Source organism: Choloepus didactylus, chromosome 4 (genome assembly GCF_015220235.1).
Source record: "Choloepus didactylus isolate mChoDid1 chromosome 4, mChoDid1.pri, whole genome shotgun sequence".
Lineage (NCBI taxonomy): Eukaryota > Metazoa > Chordata > Mammalia > Pilosa > Megalonychidae > Choloepus > Choloepus didactylus.
This window is the reverse complement of record NC_051310.1, coordinates 114,976,822-114,992,909: the sequence shown is the minus strand read 5'-3', so window position 1 is coordinate 114,992,909 and position 16,088 is coordinate 114,976,822. Positions and strand designations below refer to the sequence as shown.

Here is a 16,088-nt window from a genome sequence, read left to right as displayed (position 1 = left end):
GCTATAAATCTTAGGATTGTGCACAGCTATAAATGTTGTAGTCTATAAAAAAAGAAAAGGAGGGGTGAGGAAGTAATGATTTGAGCCTCTATATATTCACTCTTCTCTTTCTGTGTTTCATTGATAAGGGTTGTTTAAAGGCTACCCATAAGTTACCATAATATGAAGAGGCTTTTTCCATAAAAAACAGGGCCTCATACACCAGCTACAACTTACTTATTTTCTTTATTAATGGAATAAGAAGTCACATGTGTAATAGCCTTGGCCATGTTTTCTCTGATATTCCCCAGGAAATGAGGAGATTGCATAAGAAGGCAGTTGTATTAACTTGTTTGCTATGCATTCTTACAAAGGAGGGGTTTGGTTTTTTACTGCTAGTCAATTAGAGAGAATCAAAGCTCCCCCAAATAATCCCCACCTCTAATTACTTCTGCCAACAGAAGTTCGGATGTTTCATTTTCCAAAATAAAATGGAGGCGAATAACATAATCATAACTATTTTATAACCTTATTGACAATCTCTATATCTAGAGAGCACTTAACAGATAATCCATTTTACTCTTACTACTAGAGAGAAAGAGAATAAATCTGTTCTTCTAATTTTAGAAATTTCATCTACAACTAATATCTAGCTATTAGTGATAGCTTCTTCAGTTCTTTCTAGGACTTTTAAATTTTTTTGTAATATTTATGTAGAACAGAAGTTCCTAAACTACTATATAGAACTATCAGTTCTCAAAAAATTTATATGCTTAAAAAATTACCATTTACAAGCCATTCAGTGTTGAGTCCCATGATGCATGAAATTACTTCTCTCATATATGCTTTCTGTTTTGTAATTGTTTTTAAAGCAGACAAAATTGAATATGGTGGAAAATATGCACAAAACACTCATATGCTTTGAAGATTAAGAAAGCCCTGGACAGCTGATCAACTATTATTTCCATTTTTACTGAAACACAGAGCAGAACTCTGGTTTGATCTACTGTCTGATTCATAGGATGGTTTACTTTTTCATACTCATTCTGGCTAAATAATTTTTTGGAAGAATCAAGACTTTAATTTAAATGAAAAAAGACATTTTTTCAAAGGTGTAAAAGTCATACTCCATCTCCATACATGATATAATACATTATCGCTTAAAAAGAGAAAAATAATGTTAACTTTCCAGACTGCTTCATAAATGTTTCCTGTGTAGTGAAGGAAGAAAACACCATACCATAGTATTGCCCTTCAATGCCTTCCATATCCACCAAAAGAAGCAAATCTAAGTGACAGAAGTGAACCTGGGGGTTGCTGGTTTACTACTTTGGAAACTATGCTAAACAATGCTAAACTCTAGGGCTATTCTTTCCTAGAATTTAAGGGCTTGGATTGATATCTAAGAGGTTGATAAAGTAGAAAAGGTCATTTGCCAGTTTTGGAAAGTAACTGTGTGGCTAGAAGCTAGATGACACTAAAGAAGGTTGACAACTGAAAGGTATTCTAGGCAATGTTGGGTACAAGTGGGCAATGATTAGGCACGATCAGATGCTAATATTAAGAAGCACAGCAGAGTAAGTAGTTATACTAAGCAAACTAGTAGGGAGATCAGCATGTAAACTCTTCACTCATAAAGATCACTCATGCATACACGTCTATCTAAAAGGTAATCAGGAGCATCCATGGGTACAAGACTCTTTCAACAATATCAATCTCTCTGCATTACTTGAAAGGCAAAGGTCCACATGGAGTGTGTAAGTCCCCAAAGGCAGGAGCAGGAATCTCAAGTAGTGGTAACTCCTTGGGGAAACGCTTTAAAGTCTTCAGTTGTGAATGCATTACCTGCATGGAAATGCTTGGTTTACTATGTAGAAGGTGAATGTGGAAACAAGAAAGCAACAATCTAGCATAGCATAAATCAAGGCAGAACTAACAACAAAAAAAAAAAAAAAAAGAAAAAAATACTTAAAAGAATACATAGAAGACTGGTGAAAAAAGTGAAAACCACCAACTGTGCCTACGGCAGACGAAACAAGTCTTTCCCAGCATTCATTTGGCAGGGATTAACACAGTGGGGAGAGCTACACTAACAAGGGGTGAAGAAAATACTGTCTGAAAACATCTCAGATATTGTGGCTTGAAAATTATTTCAAATTCTTATTGGAGATAAAGCTACTATTCTGAAGCAAAAAGAAGGCAAACATCTTTCTCTTGTTCCAACAAAAGCAAAACAAAACAAACAGAACACCAAATCCCATTCTTCATAGAAAGCTACTTTTGAAAAATTAATTTGATTATATTTACAAAGAACTCAATCACTTCCCTTTATGGCTTCCAAAATACTTTTTTAAAAAGCTGGCAAGTTTATTGAAGTGTACATTTTAACAAAATTAAAAAGTTCCTTCTATGAAGCTCATGAAATAGAATCAGTTTTCCTGTGCCAGACAGGTTATTCCATACAACTGGTCACGTGTATGGACATGGACTTCCCGTATCCTACATGCCTGGTCAAATATCATAGATGCTTAACAATCACTGACAACTCCCTGGCTCAATACTATGCAGACCTACAGAAACAGTAGCATCAATTCTGTGAAGCTCTTTGAAAAATCATGGGGCCATTCTAGAATTTCGCAACTCTCTACTCAAACTTCGCCCTATCCTCACTCAAAATGGTACAAAACACTCCTTTAGGGAATGATGATTTTTCTCGGTAGGATCAATCCACAATCACCAAATCTCCTCCTAGAAAGAGATGCTGCAGAACATTAGGTGTATGCTGAAATACAAACAGGAAGGACTACAATGTTCAACCATGCCACTGAGTATTCCTAAAGTGCATTTCACACTTCTCTGAAGTTTGCTACTAGGCAGAGGTGAAATGATGTCTGACTTTCTGTAAAGTTAAGGATGTATGTGGGAAGCAAAAAATTTTACACCTGAGAATAAACTATTTTATTTTAGTAAATTGAAACAGGGTCAGGATTATGGGGCACAGGTAAAATATTAAATTAAGTCTACATTTTGGCTGAAAAGGCCTTTAGATCAGGTATATAGCTTTACCAGACAACTTTCTTCGGAAGTAAAAAAAAAAGAAAAAAAAAAACTACAAACTTCCATCTTAAGTAGAAAACAACCCAAGTGTCCATCAACAGATGAATGGACAAACAAAAGGCAATATATACAGCAATGGAATATTATTCAGCCACAAAAAAGGAATAAAATTCTGATACATGTTACATCATGTATGAATATTGAAAAATGCCAAGTGAAATAAGCCAGACACACAAAAAGGACAAATACTGTATGATTCCACTTACTAGAATAAGCAAATTCAAAGAGACAAAAAGTAGATTACAGGAGGCAAATTATCTCTGAGCAAACTCCTCTATCCCTTCAACTAGCATAACCTGAACCTCGCTGAGTACTAAGTGGTAGGCTGTAAAAGGAAGGAGAATGGAGAATTCATCAACTTTTGTTTTTTTTAAGGCTACTGCAACTGGAGGTTTTTTTTTTTTTTTTTTTAGGAGAAAGATATGGACTAAACAAAGATCTTTGACTAACTTGTCTATTTAGCAATCTCATTTAATCTCCCCTATGGAAAAGCTATGCCCATAAATTTTACTTAGCAAGCATGACAGCACAAATCACAACATATTTTTCTAAGGCTATGTACCCCTTAAATCCATTCCCTTGGAGTCTAGATGCAAACAAATAAATCTAGAACCACACTTTCACTGGGGGCACATCTTCAGAATTCACTATGATTTGACTTTTTAAAGTTTTGTTGTTTATTTCTTGTGTGCTTATAAGGTACTTAGTTTAAAAAACGGTTCTTCTGGAGCCTGAGGGATCAGTTTAATTCATATTTTCCTTCATAGTCAAATTGGAGAACATGCAAGGGAGTAGTACATCTAAGTAGAAAATTATAAAGACAAACTCTTTCCCCTAACATAGGCTACACAGAAAAAAACTCAAAAAACAATAAGTAATATTTTGGGATTCAGTATTATCAGGGTTAGGATACCATGTCTGGAAGAGTATAGCTCTTGATGGCCAATATGGCCTCTTTTCAAACTCAGAACAGGATCTATTCTCCCCAAATTTTCAGGCCAAGTAGCCATTCTTCTTCATATGCCCACAGAAAACCTACCAAAAGGGGTCAATGGGAGAAAAAAGAAGCAATCTCTATCCAAATTGCTGAACCGTGATAGTGTAGTGTGTATATCATTTACCAAAGTAAGGATTGTTACAAGCTTAGATTTAAATTTCTGAAAGAGCAGAAAAAGTGTTGCTGCATGTACATCCTGATCAATGCAATATTCATTATTTAGTGCATCCAACAAGCAGACTGAATTAAAACCTTCAACAGTACATTATGTTGCACTCTAATATTAGATCTGTAGATACCAACAGGACTTACTTCTTGACTGAATTTGATCAGAGAGTGCTAGGGAAACTCTGTCAGGTAGAAGTAGGCAGAACTATTCTAGTTTTCATCCCCCCTTCCTGGTAGATGGTAATGCAGACTTTTTCAGAGAGAAATCAGAGATACAACAAGATTTACCATCTTTGGAACTGGGAAAGGACAAAAAACAAGGGTAAAATGATGGAAAAGACCAACCCAATCAGAATCTTCCTGAATGGATTTAGCTTTCATGAATATTCAAAGAAAATGCATGATTTAACTTACAATTCTCTAGCTGGGCAAAATTAATATTCAAAAAAATTGTTCTTAAGCATTTGCTATTAAAATAGTTTTACAAGGCAGACCAATATAGGCGAGTTTAAATGCAGTTCTCTACATCCAGAAACCAAACAGTACCCAACTGAATATACCTACAAACTAGACCAGCAAAACAAAATTTGCCCAGAATATAAGGCAAAGATAGTCTCATAGAGATTCAGGAAGAAAATCCAATATGATTGAGTGGAATTTCTTTGCATCAAGAGCCCTGTGGATATTTTTATACCCCTCCCCTTCATCAGACAATCCAGCCCTACTTTGGCCACCAAACACAGGCAGAATGGCTCATTGTGGAAACAGAAAATAAGTAGGAGGAAAAGTCTGAAATATATTTTTTCATGTTAGTTTAAATAAAAATCTACAATTAAAAAAAATCTGGTTTCATCTATACTGCTCATTTGACTGATTCATTTATTCATTCATTCATGAATTTAATTATTTATTGAATGTCTACTATGTGCCAAACATTGTTTGAGCTGTTAGCAGTGAACAAAACAGGCAAAAATCTCTGCCCTTAAATCTGAGAAAGCTGAGGCCCAAGAGGTATATTCAACTGGGTACTGTTTGGTTTCTAGATGTAGTAATAGATTCCAAATATGGTTCCCAAAGAACTGCATTTAAACTCACCTATATTGGTCTGCCTTGTAAAGCTATTTTAATAACAAATGCTTAAGAACAATTTTTTTGAACATTAATTTTGCCCAGCTAGAGAATTGTAAATTAAATCAGGAGTTTTCTTAGAATAAATATTTATGAATGCTAAATCCATTCAGAAATTCTTGGGGTAAGTTAAAAGCATGTTCTGAGCTGCTTCTTTCCCCTACTACCCTTAGTAGGGGACTAAACAGTTTGTTAATCCCCTTTCTCACTCCTCTGTCACACAGTTGTTGGGCAATCTGCCTAGAATAATAAGGCTATTTGTTTATCATCAATGTCATCTCCATGTCTTGACTTCCAAATGTCTCTCTAGTTTTCTTTTGAGAGCTAACCTTTGCCTGCTAGACATCTTCAATTGGGATATATTGCTAGTGTTTCAAACTCAAGAGCCTGAAGTCAAACTCCAAACATCTCCTCCCAACTTTCCCATCTCTAGTAACAATACCTCCTAATCATCCAGGCTCAAAATCTCAGCAGCAGCCTTGACTCATCTTTCTCCCTCAACTCTGACATAGATGTGGGCTGCCACTTTCTGTTGCTCAGGCATCCTTTCTGCTTAGAATGCCTCTTCCATCTCCACTTAATTCTCCCAAGAATATTTCAAATGCAACCTCTTTCATGAAATTCTGTCATGCTCAGACCAAGATGAAATATCTCCTTCTTCCAATCCCTGATGATAATAATTTGCTATTTAGGGTATATATCTATTCTGCCTTGTATTATCAGTTATCTGAATACTTATCTGGTTGTCAGTTCTTTGAGGACAAGGACTCCCTTACTTATCTTGGTATCCCCAGTATATACTTTCACACAGCAGTCCCCTACTCAGATTTTCTGAGTCAATGTGGCTGAAAAACGATTAGCTATCCCTAAAGTCAATCCCTTTCAATTTCAAGGCAGGAAAAAGAGATTTCATTTTCTTCTTTTGCTGACTTGAAAACTGGAAAAGAATTATTAGTCTAAAAAATCATATTGCTCTCAAGTCCTAGAGTAATAAAAGGGACATACTTGGTGGCAACTGCGCAAAAGAAAACAACTCTGGAGATGGAACAAAAGCAATGAGACCACAAACTAAGACAGTGTGAAGGCTGAACAGACACTAGAAATCCATTTACCCATAGTGCAGAAAGAATACTACCCAGCAAGGATTCAAGATCCTGCTGGGAAAGAGATATAAAATTTGCATTAATGTGGGGAATTCCAATCCCTTAGCAGCCATGGGATACTAAAAATGCTTAAAAAAAAAAAAAAATCAGAGAGAGATTTTCAAGATTGAACTCTTCAAAAAGAAGCTTAGTGCCTTGCAGATGAGATTTTTCTAAATCATTACATACAGAGGTCAAATGACCTTTCCTTTAAAAATACAATGAAATTCACTGCAACTATACTTTTTACCTAGGGACTAAGTATGACCTCCTTTTTTATCCTCACATTCAAGTTCTCAATCATCTCTTTAAGAGAAGGAAAAGAGGGGGCAAAATGGCAGCATAGAGAGGAGTGGAAGCTAAGTAGTCCCCCTGGAACAACTACAAAAAACCAGAAACAACTAGTAAATAATCCAGAATAACTGTGAGGGGACAAACGAGACCATCCACTCATCATACACCAACCTGAACTGGGAGGAATGCCCAAGATCACAGCATAAAATCTGTAAGTAAAACCTGCGGATCCAAGTCGTGAGACCCCCTCCCCCATAGCCCAAGCTGCAAAGCCTCGTGGTGCCAGAGAGAAGCTCTCTCCCAGCAAGCAAATATAGCTCAGCTGAGCTCCAACTGGGGTTTTAAGTAGCGAGTGTGAACTGCTCACTACAGGTACGCAGCCCCAAAAAACAGACAGAGGCTATGGGTGACGACTGACCTGGGAGAGCCGGAGGGTCGCCTTGGACTGGGTCTGAAGGGGACTATCTGTTTCTTTTTTGGCTCAGTGGAGAAAGCCCCAGTCATTTTCAGTTTCCAGGGCTGTGAAGCAGAGAAGGGTGGAGACAGCACAGGCAGAGAACAAGACCATTGAAATGCTAATGACCTCCACCTGGGGGCTCTGTCTTCTCTAGGAGGAAAGGGGTGGGACCCTTTCCATTCAGAACCAGACCCCAGAGCCTGGGGGAACACGGCCATACCTCCTCACACCAGTCAAGAATTATAGGCTAACAGGCGTCACCTGCTGGGCAGAAAAGCACAGTGACCCGAGGCATCAAAGGGTGGAGCAATTTTCTAAGACACACCCTCAGGGAAACCAGATACTGAATATTTCTTCCCTCTGGGACCTGAGCCTGTTGTGGTCTGGGAAAACCTGATTTGGATAACCAAGGAAACCATGCCTAGACAACAGAAAATTACAACCTACACTAAGAAAAACAAAGTTATGGCCCAGTCAAAGGAACAAACGTACACTTCAACTGAGATACAGGAATTTAAACAACTAATGCTTAATCAATTCAAAGTTTAGAGAAGATATTGCAAAAGAGATAGAGGCTGTAAAGGAAGCACTGGACATGTATACGGCAGAAATCAAAAGTTCAAAAAAACAACTAGTAGAATCTATGGAAATGAAAGGTACAACACAAGAGATGAAAGACACAATGGAAACATACAACAGCAGATCTCAAGAGGCAGAAGAAAACACTCAGGAACTGGAGAACAAAACACCTGAAAGCCTACACGCAAAGGAGCAGATGGAGAAAAGAATGAAAAAATATGAGCAACGTCTCCGGAAACTCAAGGATGAAACAAAGTACAATAATGTACGTATCACTGGTGTCCCAGAAGGAGAAGAGAAGGGAAAGGGGGAAGAAGCAATAATAGAGGAAATAATTAATGAAAATTTCCCATCTCTTATGAAAGACATAAAATTACAGATCCAAGAAGTGCAGCGTACTCCAAACAGAAGAGATATGAATAGGCCTACGCCAAGACACTTAATAATCAGATTATCAAATGTCAAAGACAAAGAGAGAATCCTGAAAGCAGCAAGAGAAAAGCGATCCATTACATACAAAGGAAGCTTAATAAGACTATATGCGGATCTTTCAGCAGAAACAATGGAGGCAAGAAGGAAGTGGTGTGATATATTTAAGATACTGAAAGAGAAAAAACACCAACCAAGAATCCTGTATCCAGCAAAGCTGTCCTTTAAATATGAGGGAGAGCTCAAAATATTTTCTGACAAACAGACAATGAGAGACTTTGTGAACAAGACACCTGTCCTACAGGAAATACTAAAGGGAGCACTGCACGGTGATAGAAGACAGGAGTGTGTGGTTTGGAACACAATTTGGGGAGACGGTAGCACAACAATGTAAGTACACTGAACAAAGGTAACTATGAATACGGTTGAGAGAGGAAGGTGGGGAGCATGTGAGACACCACAAGAAAGGAGGAAAGATAAAGACTGGGACTGTGTAACTTGGTGAAATCTAGAGTATCCAACAATTGTGATAAAATGTACAAGTATGTTGTTTTACGAGGGAGAACAAGCAAATGTCAACCTTGCAAGGTGTTAAAAATGGGGAGGCATTGGGGGAGGGATGCAATCAGCATAAACTAGAGACTGTAACTAATAGAATCATTGTATTATGCTTCCTTTAATGTAACAAAGGTGATATACCAAGGTGAATGCAGATAAGAGGGGGGGATAGGGGAGGCATGTTAGACACTTGACATTGGTGGTATTGTCTGATTCTTTATTCTACTTTGATTTAAGGTTATTTTTCCTTTTGCTGCTTCCTAGCTGTCTCTTTTTTTCCTCTTTCTTTTGCCTCTCTACTTTCTTTGACTCTCCCTCCTGCCTTGTGGAAGAAATGTAGATGCTCTTATACAGATAATGGTGAAGGTGGTGAACACATAAATGTATGACCATGCAGAAAACCATTGATTATTTACTTGGGATGGAATGTATGGTGAGTGAACAAAACCATATTTAAAAAAAATGGGTTGATGACAAAACCTCGAGGGCAATATGCTGAGTGAAATAAGCCAGACACATTAGGACAATTATTGCAGGGTCTCACTGATAGGAACTAATTATAATATGTAAACTCACAGACATGAAATATAAGGTACCAAGATATAGGACGAGGCTTAAGAATGGGGAGTGGTTGCTTAGTATGAGCAGAATGTTCAATTAGGATGAACTTAAATGTTTGGAAATGAACAGGGGTGTTGGTAGCAAGATGCGAGAATAACTTAACAGCGCCGAATGGTGTGTGAATGAGGAGGAAAGGGGAAGCTCAGAGTCGTATATGTCACCAGAAGGAAAGCTGGAGGTCAAAAGATGGGAATGTATAAAACTGAATCCTATGGTGGGCAATGTCCATGATCAACTGTACAAATACTAGAAATCGCTTCCATGAACCAGAACAAATGTATGACAATACAATTAGAAGTTAATAATAGAAGGGCATATAGGGAAGAACTATATACCTATTACAAACTATATACTACAGTTAGTAGTATTTCAACATTTTTTCATAAACAGTAACAAATGTACTATATCAATACTAGGAGTCAACAATTGAGGGGGGTTGGTTAGGAATAGGGGAGGATTAGAGTTTCCTTTTCTTTTTTTCTTTTTTCATCTTTCACTGTATTTCTTGTCTGGAGTAATGAAAAGGTTCTAAAAATTGAACAAAAATTAAGTGTGATGGATGCACAGCTGTATGAGGGTACCCAGGGGCAAGTGATTGTACACTTTGGATCTTTGAATAATTGTATGGTATCTGAACAATCTCAATAAAAATGAAAAAAAAAAAAAAAAAAAGAGAAGGAAAAGAAATGACTCATTTTTTTTTCCTGAAAGAAACACGTTTTAATTCTAAGATATTCTAAAAATGTGAGTGGCATATATATGTTGACTGTGTCTTCACTGACAACTTAAATTCTCTTATTTTTTTTCTTTCCATATCTTTACTTAGCCAAGTATTCTGCATAAAGCATTTAACTATGGACCCAATTAGCATCCATAATTTGCTGAATTCCATCTTTTTACCAACCTACTCTCTCTTTTATCCACTAATAAATGTCTTTTCTTCCTTTACACATTTTTTTCTCATCCATCAAGCCACACATTTTGCCAAGAGTATGTAATTTTTAGTGAGTCTATCTGTATTTGTGTACATATTTCATTGTACATATACATGTATGTGTGTGTGTTTATGTACTTCTCTATACTATTCTTAACCTATGCATTTGACACGTGCATCTGTGAGATATGTATTTTTGTATTTTATTGTAAAAATGTCTTTTAGTATAGAAAATTGGGGTCGAAGGTATAAGGAAACAAGCTCATTTGATAGTGATAAGGATATATATTTATTTTTAAGCCTGTTTATTATGTTTCGCTTATGCATCTACAGAGGTCTCAACATTCTTTATTAAAATGTCACATAAAGATAAAAATCCTTTGTCATATTTACTTCCCAATCAGTCCTTTTTTAATGTCAAATTTGTTTATTTTTTTCATGATCGCCTCCTCTGTCTTTAGGCTAAAAGACTACTAGTTTTCCACTCACTGAACACAGCCTTCTCTGAGTGGACTAATATGAAGCTGAGTCTTCATTTTAGGTCCATCTCAAATTTTAGCCAGTTCTAGAATTAACATGGGTATAGGGACAAGGGGTGTGGTTGGAGGTTCCAGTTCACGCCCAGGTCAGCTAGAAGTCCAAACTAACAAAGAAGAACAAGAATTGCCAAGAGCTCCAGACTGGACCACAGATGAGAACCAAAGTGGGCTACCCATTGTTCCTGTACATCCGGCAGGTTCTATGGGCTATGGTAGACTGCCTTGGGTCTTAAGTCAGAATTAGTCTATACTTCAGCCAACAGACTCGGACAGACCCAGATTCTCTAGAGTGAACGCTTCTTATAAGGCACCTGGCCACATCTCAGTGTTGTTATGCATGCCCTGAGGGATGCTAGAGTGTTACACCACACAACTGAGAAAAGGCAAGCCTTTTGCCTTTCATTTCTGTATGTACACTTAGGCAGAGAAGCTGAAGAATTTGGGTTTTAATACTAGCCAAGAAGAGGAGGAATGTAGGAAACAACAGAAGGACAATGCATACCTGATTTCTAAGAGGCTGCTGTTGTGATGGTCGATCCCTGTGTGTGTGGCTTTCTCGAGTTATTGCAGATGCACCAGAATCTACATGAACTGACCCTACTGGAGTAGGCTGGAAAAACAAACAAAAAAGTCAAATGGAGAAAACCAGATCCAACTTGATACCTCTACAAAGGACAGCATCATTCTAACTCTAATTCTAACAGAATAGTAGTAATTTTTATTTTCAATGACCAAGGGCAGTTTCATGTCTTATTGTCTTCTCGGTTTACTCATTTGCAAAAGGGGGGCAGCTTGGTCCTCAATAAGTCATTAGAGAGTAGTTTACTTTTGAAAACAAAAACATAAAAATCCTAGAGTGATATCTATGAGCATTCTCTCAGGGCCTGTAGACCCCTGGCCAGAAAAGCAAATCCAAAAGTTTCCTACTATGTTGGGTTCCACTCCACAGGAGCCAAGTATGTTGACAGCTTATGTAGCAATAACTTTTGAATCCTACAAATGAAACATCTTTTAAAAGACTAACTTAAATTTTGGTATATTAGGTCATACAGGTCACAATCTGAAAAACATGTAAAGGAGTTATTTTGACTTCCTAATCCTAGTGAGAGCAACCTATGGTATCACCCTAAAAAGACTGGTAAATGTAATATCCACAGTCAAAGGAATGTTGTTTCCAAAGATTTAAGCAAAAACACTGGCAAGTAAAGCAGTGGGGCATGCTGGGTTTTGAGAATGAAAGTCATGAGGTTAAAAAAAGGATACTTACAATAGGCCTCCCAACCCAATCATAGACGTAGTCAAAAGTATAGCCTTTCCTTTCAAAGAGGTCTGTGAAGAGGGTCCGTAAATACTCATAATCAGGCTTTTCAAAGAAGTCTAATCGTCTGACATACCGAAGGTAGGTTGCCATCTCCTCTGTTAGAAAAGAGATGAAAGGCCATACTCATTGGCTGAATGCTTCCCATGGGGGGACGCTCCGGGCCAAGCAAGGGATATTGGTGCAGACTATTTTACACTCGCATTTTCTTTATGGGCTAAATGGAAGTGATAAAACCTACCTTAGTCTAAATAATAATGAAAGAAAATGTAAATAGCCAGAGAACACTCTTATCTAGAGACACCAAGTAATGGGTCTCAACCTACTTCAAAAGCTTCAGTCACATTGGCTGGAGTGTCCTTTTAGCATCCTACCTGGAAAGTTCTCACAGAGAGCTTCAATGGGAGTATTCCTTTTGGTGTCACCAATTTTTTGATATCTCTCTTTTAATGTGTCAGCCTGTAGAGAGTAGAGAGAGAAACTTATTTGGAAAGAGGTGCTAAGTATGGGAGGTTTAATATGTTTGGGGACACGATTGTTTCACTCAAATCAACAGGATCCGGTAGTCTCAATTTTTCTTCTCTCTAACACTAACAAATAAGAAATGAACTAAAGATAATGTACTTAGATTTGTACAGAAAAACTGCTGTGCCCTGGAAAGTTTTACTTGCAAATACAGTTAGCAGTCTCAGATAAACACTATCAAATGTACTGAGATGAGTGGCTAGGGTAAGAAAATAAAAATATTAAGTAGCAGTATTTTCAAAATTCAGAAGTTTAGTAATCTTCCATTGCTATCGGGGTTCAATAATGGTATAGCCTTCCCCCTCTTAGATCAGTTCTACGATAAGAATAAAAGTAATGCAAATCCAACTAGGGGCAAAAAATACGGATAGTTAGATAAGTTGAGTAGAAAAAAAGAACAAGAAATTGAAAAATTCCTTTCAATAATGCTCTTCCAGACGGAAAAAAGTTCTCTATGATTTAGGCATGGCTAACAGATAGGTTTAGTGTGAGTCAGTGGTTCAAAGCAGCCCAAGTATGGTATGCTCAGGACTGTAGAGAGAGAGCTCCTGGACTCTAGCTGAATGGTTGGCTCTCAAGGGATTCTCGTGAGGCTCTACCTAGTGTACTGTATATGGCACAATGGTGTTCTGGAGAAATTTTAGAACCAGAACTATCACTAAAATAAATGATTCAGGGTCATGAGAAGAGATACTTAGAAGAAAGTTTCAAGCAATTAATACAATACTTATGCATTGTTTAGTTATATGAGTGAGTAGGATGTGAGATTCTATTTGAAAGCTGTCAATATCAATTAGAAGCTATACATACGACTAGGAGAAGACCATGATGTTAGGACAGGAATTCAAGGGGAATTGTGTAGAAGCTTTACTTTTCAGGGCTATGCCCTTTAAAGTACAGCAAAATGAATCTTTCTGCCTTTTGGAAAGGAGAGGGTAGAGAAGTATCCCAAACTATTAAGTTTATTTCCATATTGATGTGCTGAAATAAATTACAGCTCAAAATTTACCTACCTCATGGGACTTTGGTTAGAAGCTCACCATTTTTCTAGTCTAATTTAAACAGAGGCATAGAGTAATTATAATGCTTATAATGATAATTATTAAGAGTTAATTTTGACATGAAGTTGTCACCAACCTAAGGAAGGCTATTTAACCTACATGTTTCACAAGGAATGGCTATTGTCTGAATGGGCATCTATTCAATAATACACTTGAGGAACAATGCTAAATCTGGATTTTCATTTTATTTCAGCTGGGTCCTTAGCCCACATATTTTCCAGTTCCCCTTAGGGGCATATCCATCCCTGCTGGTCTTGCTGGTAAAATGTGTAGCAGCTGCTGTCATCAATTTGTTCCAGAAATTCCCCAACACACTGGGAACATGCCTCCTGCTACATAATGATAATGGAGGAGGAATACTGACAGAGAGAAGCAGCACTGCCAAGGTTAGAAGGGAATGTGGGAAAAGATTATTAAAGACCCGAAAGCAAGGAAGGAAGGATTAAGAAGGGGAAGAAAACAAATGTGAGCAAAGAGAGCTTTCAAAGCCCAGGGGAGCAGCGACAATGTGGACTTCCCTTGTGTGCTTCTTATAGCTATTAAGTCAGCAGAGTCCACATTAACAACTGAACATTGAAACAAAGCCCATCACTGAGCAATTTCAAGGATACCTTGAGTCCTTGCCAGGGTAGGCTGCCTCGAAGGAAATACATGAACATATGGCCTAGGGCTTCCAAATCATCCCGACGGCTTTGCTCTAAAACGGAAGACAGGTCACACATTATGTTTGCAGTCATGAAAACAGTCATTAAAGTTCAAAACCAAGTAATTCCTTCAGAAACCTTTCTGCTCTAGAAAGGCTCTGCTTATTAAGTCATTATATAGCTAAACCAGATAGAGTATTTTAAGATCAAAATAAACAACAATTTTATGTACTTCCTTTGCCTAGATATATAGCCGATAAATAAATACCAAGTGAAAAGAGCAAATTCTAAACTAAAACCAATCCCAAATCACTGAATGTGAGCAACAACCCCTCACACAATGCTGTGACCTTCCTGAAAGTTAGGTAATTTGAATGAAGTATTATTTCCAACATATGGGCTACAGAGGGAAACTCTGGTTACCACTTGAACAGCAGACTAAGCAGATGAAGCTCTTACAACAGCCATTTTGACTAGGCCTGCAAAGAGACAAGCTGTAAAATACCTAGAACACATGCTTAGTGCTTTTATTTATCATAAAAATCCAGCTTCAAAGAAGTAAACATCAATGTATAATCCTTCTGCTCACATTCCATTCGAATCATCCTCCATAAACAATTGAAGAAAAAATTTAAAATGTATTATTAAGGTGTCCTATATGGTCATATAAAACAAAGTCACTGCATTCTGGGAGCTTATCATACAGAACAAGTTGCTGGGGTTTTCTTTCTTTTTTTCTTTTTAAATGGGAAGATGAAGATGGATAAGAACTACAGAATAGTTAATAAAAAATTTGCAACTTCATCTAAAAAAACATTCTACACAATCTCTGGTTGTCAGACAGCCCTGACAGATATAAATCGCATAAAACTGAGATGGTACACATCAATTGAAATAGTCTTAATAAGAATGAAATAAAACAACAAGACTATCAGAATCTTTTATCTACATAATAAAATAAAACTATTGGAAGCGTTTGTCTACATGGCTTGCCTGAAGTTTGCAATAAAATATTATATATAATTGAAATAAAAAGCCATTGGACAAAAACAGAATTTGTGAACAGAATCTAAGGATGAAAAAATGAAAAAATAGGACAAACAGGATGAGCTGAGATCTCCCAAAAAGCTGGGCAGATAGAAAAAATACACCCTGCAGTTTTCTCTCACTGTATCACACCTACTCACTGGTACTCCATTTTTATATCCCATTTTCTGTAAGAGGCCCCTTGGTAATAAAAAAAAATCTGCAGAATGATTGCAGTTTAGTTAGTTGAGCACTAGAGGGCGAAACTTTCCACATTATCATACGGATCAGGGCTTTACAGAAAAAAGCCTTCCTACTTTTCACAATAGACACCAATCATAAAAGGAGAAAAAAAAAAAAAAAACAAAATTAAATCTACTGGTATAGTAATGAAAGTTTCCAAATCTCAGGAACCATGAAAAATAGGTGTGAAATATGGGATAATAGGAAAAACAGTGTTTCCTGAGTCAGGTTATCGAGATTTTATCCTATCTTTGCCATTAATTTAGTCAATGTGAAATTAATCATGGCCAAGTCATCTACCTTGGCCTCAGCTTCCTCATTTGCAAATA

General features: G+C 37.2%; 1 protein-coding gene across 9 annotated transcripts in view; it reads right to left on the bottom strand.

The window, feature by feature from the left end:
* The window catches only part of CSNK1G1 (casein kinase 1 gamma 1), a 223,355-nt gene that overhangs the window by 31,662 nt on the left and 175,605 nt on the right, over positions 1-16,088 (bottom strand). For all 9 annotated transcript variants that reach the window (XR_005216446.1, XR_005216447.1, XM_037833721.1 and 6 more), the window contains 4 exons: positions 14,458-14,543; positions 12,635-12,719; positions 12,210-12,358; positions 11,445-11,552 (listed from right to left, as the gene is read on the bottom strand). Coding sequence is in view for 7 of the 9 variants with exons in the window: in XM_037833721.1 (XP_037689649.1) it covers positions 11,445-11,552; positions 12,210-12,358; positions 12,635-12,719; positions 14,458-14,543 (428 nt within the window). In the remaining 2 variants the exon portion in view is untranslated. The remainder of the gene's footprint in view (positions 1-11,444; positions 11,553-12,209; positions 12,359-12,634; positions 12,720-14,457; positions 14,544-16,088) is intronic.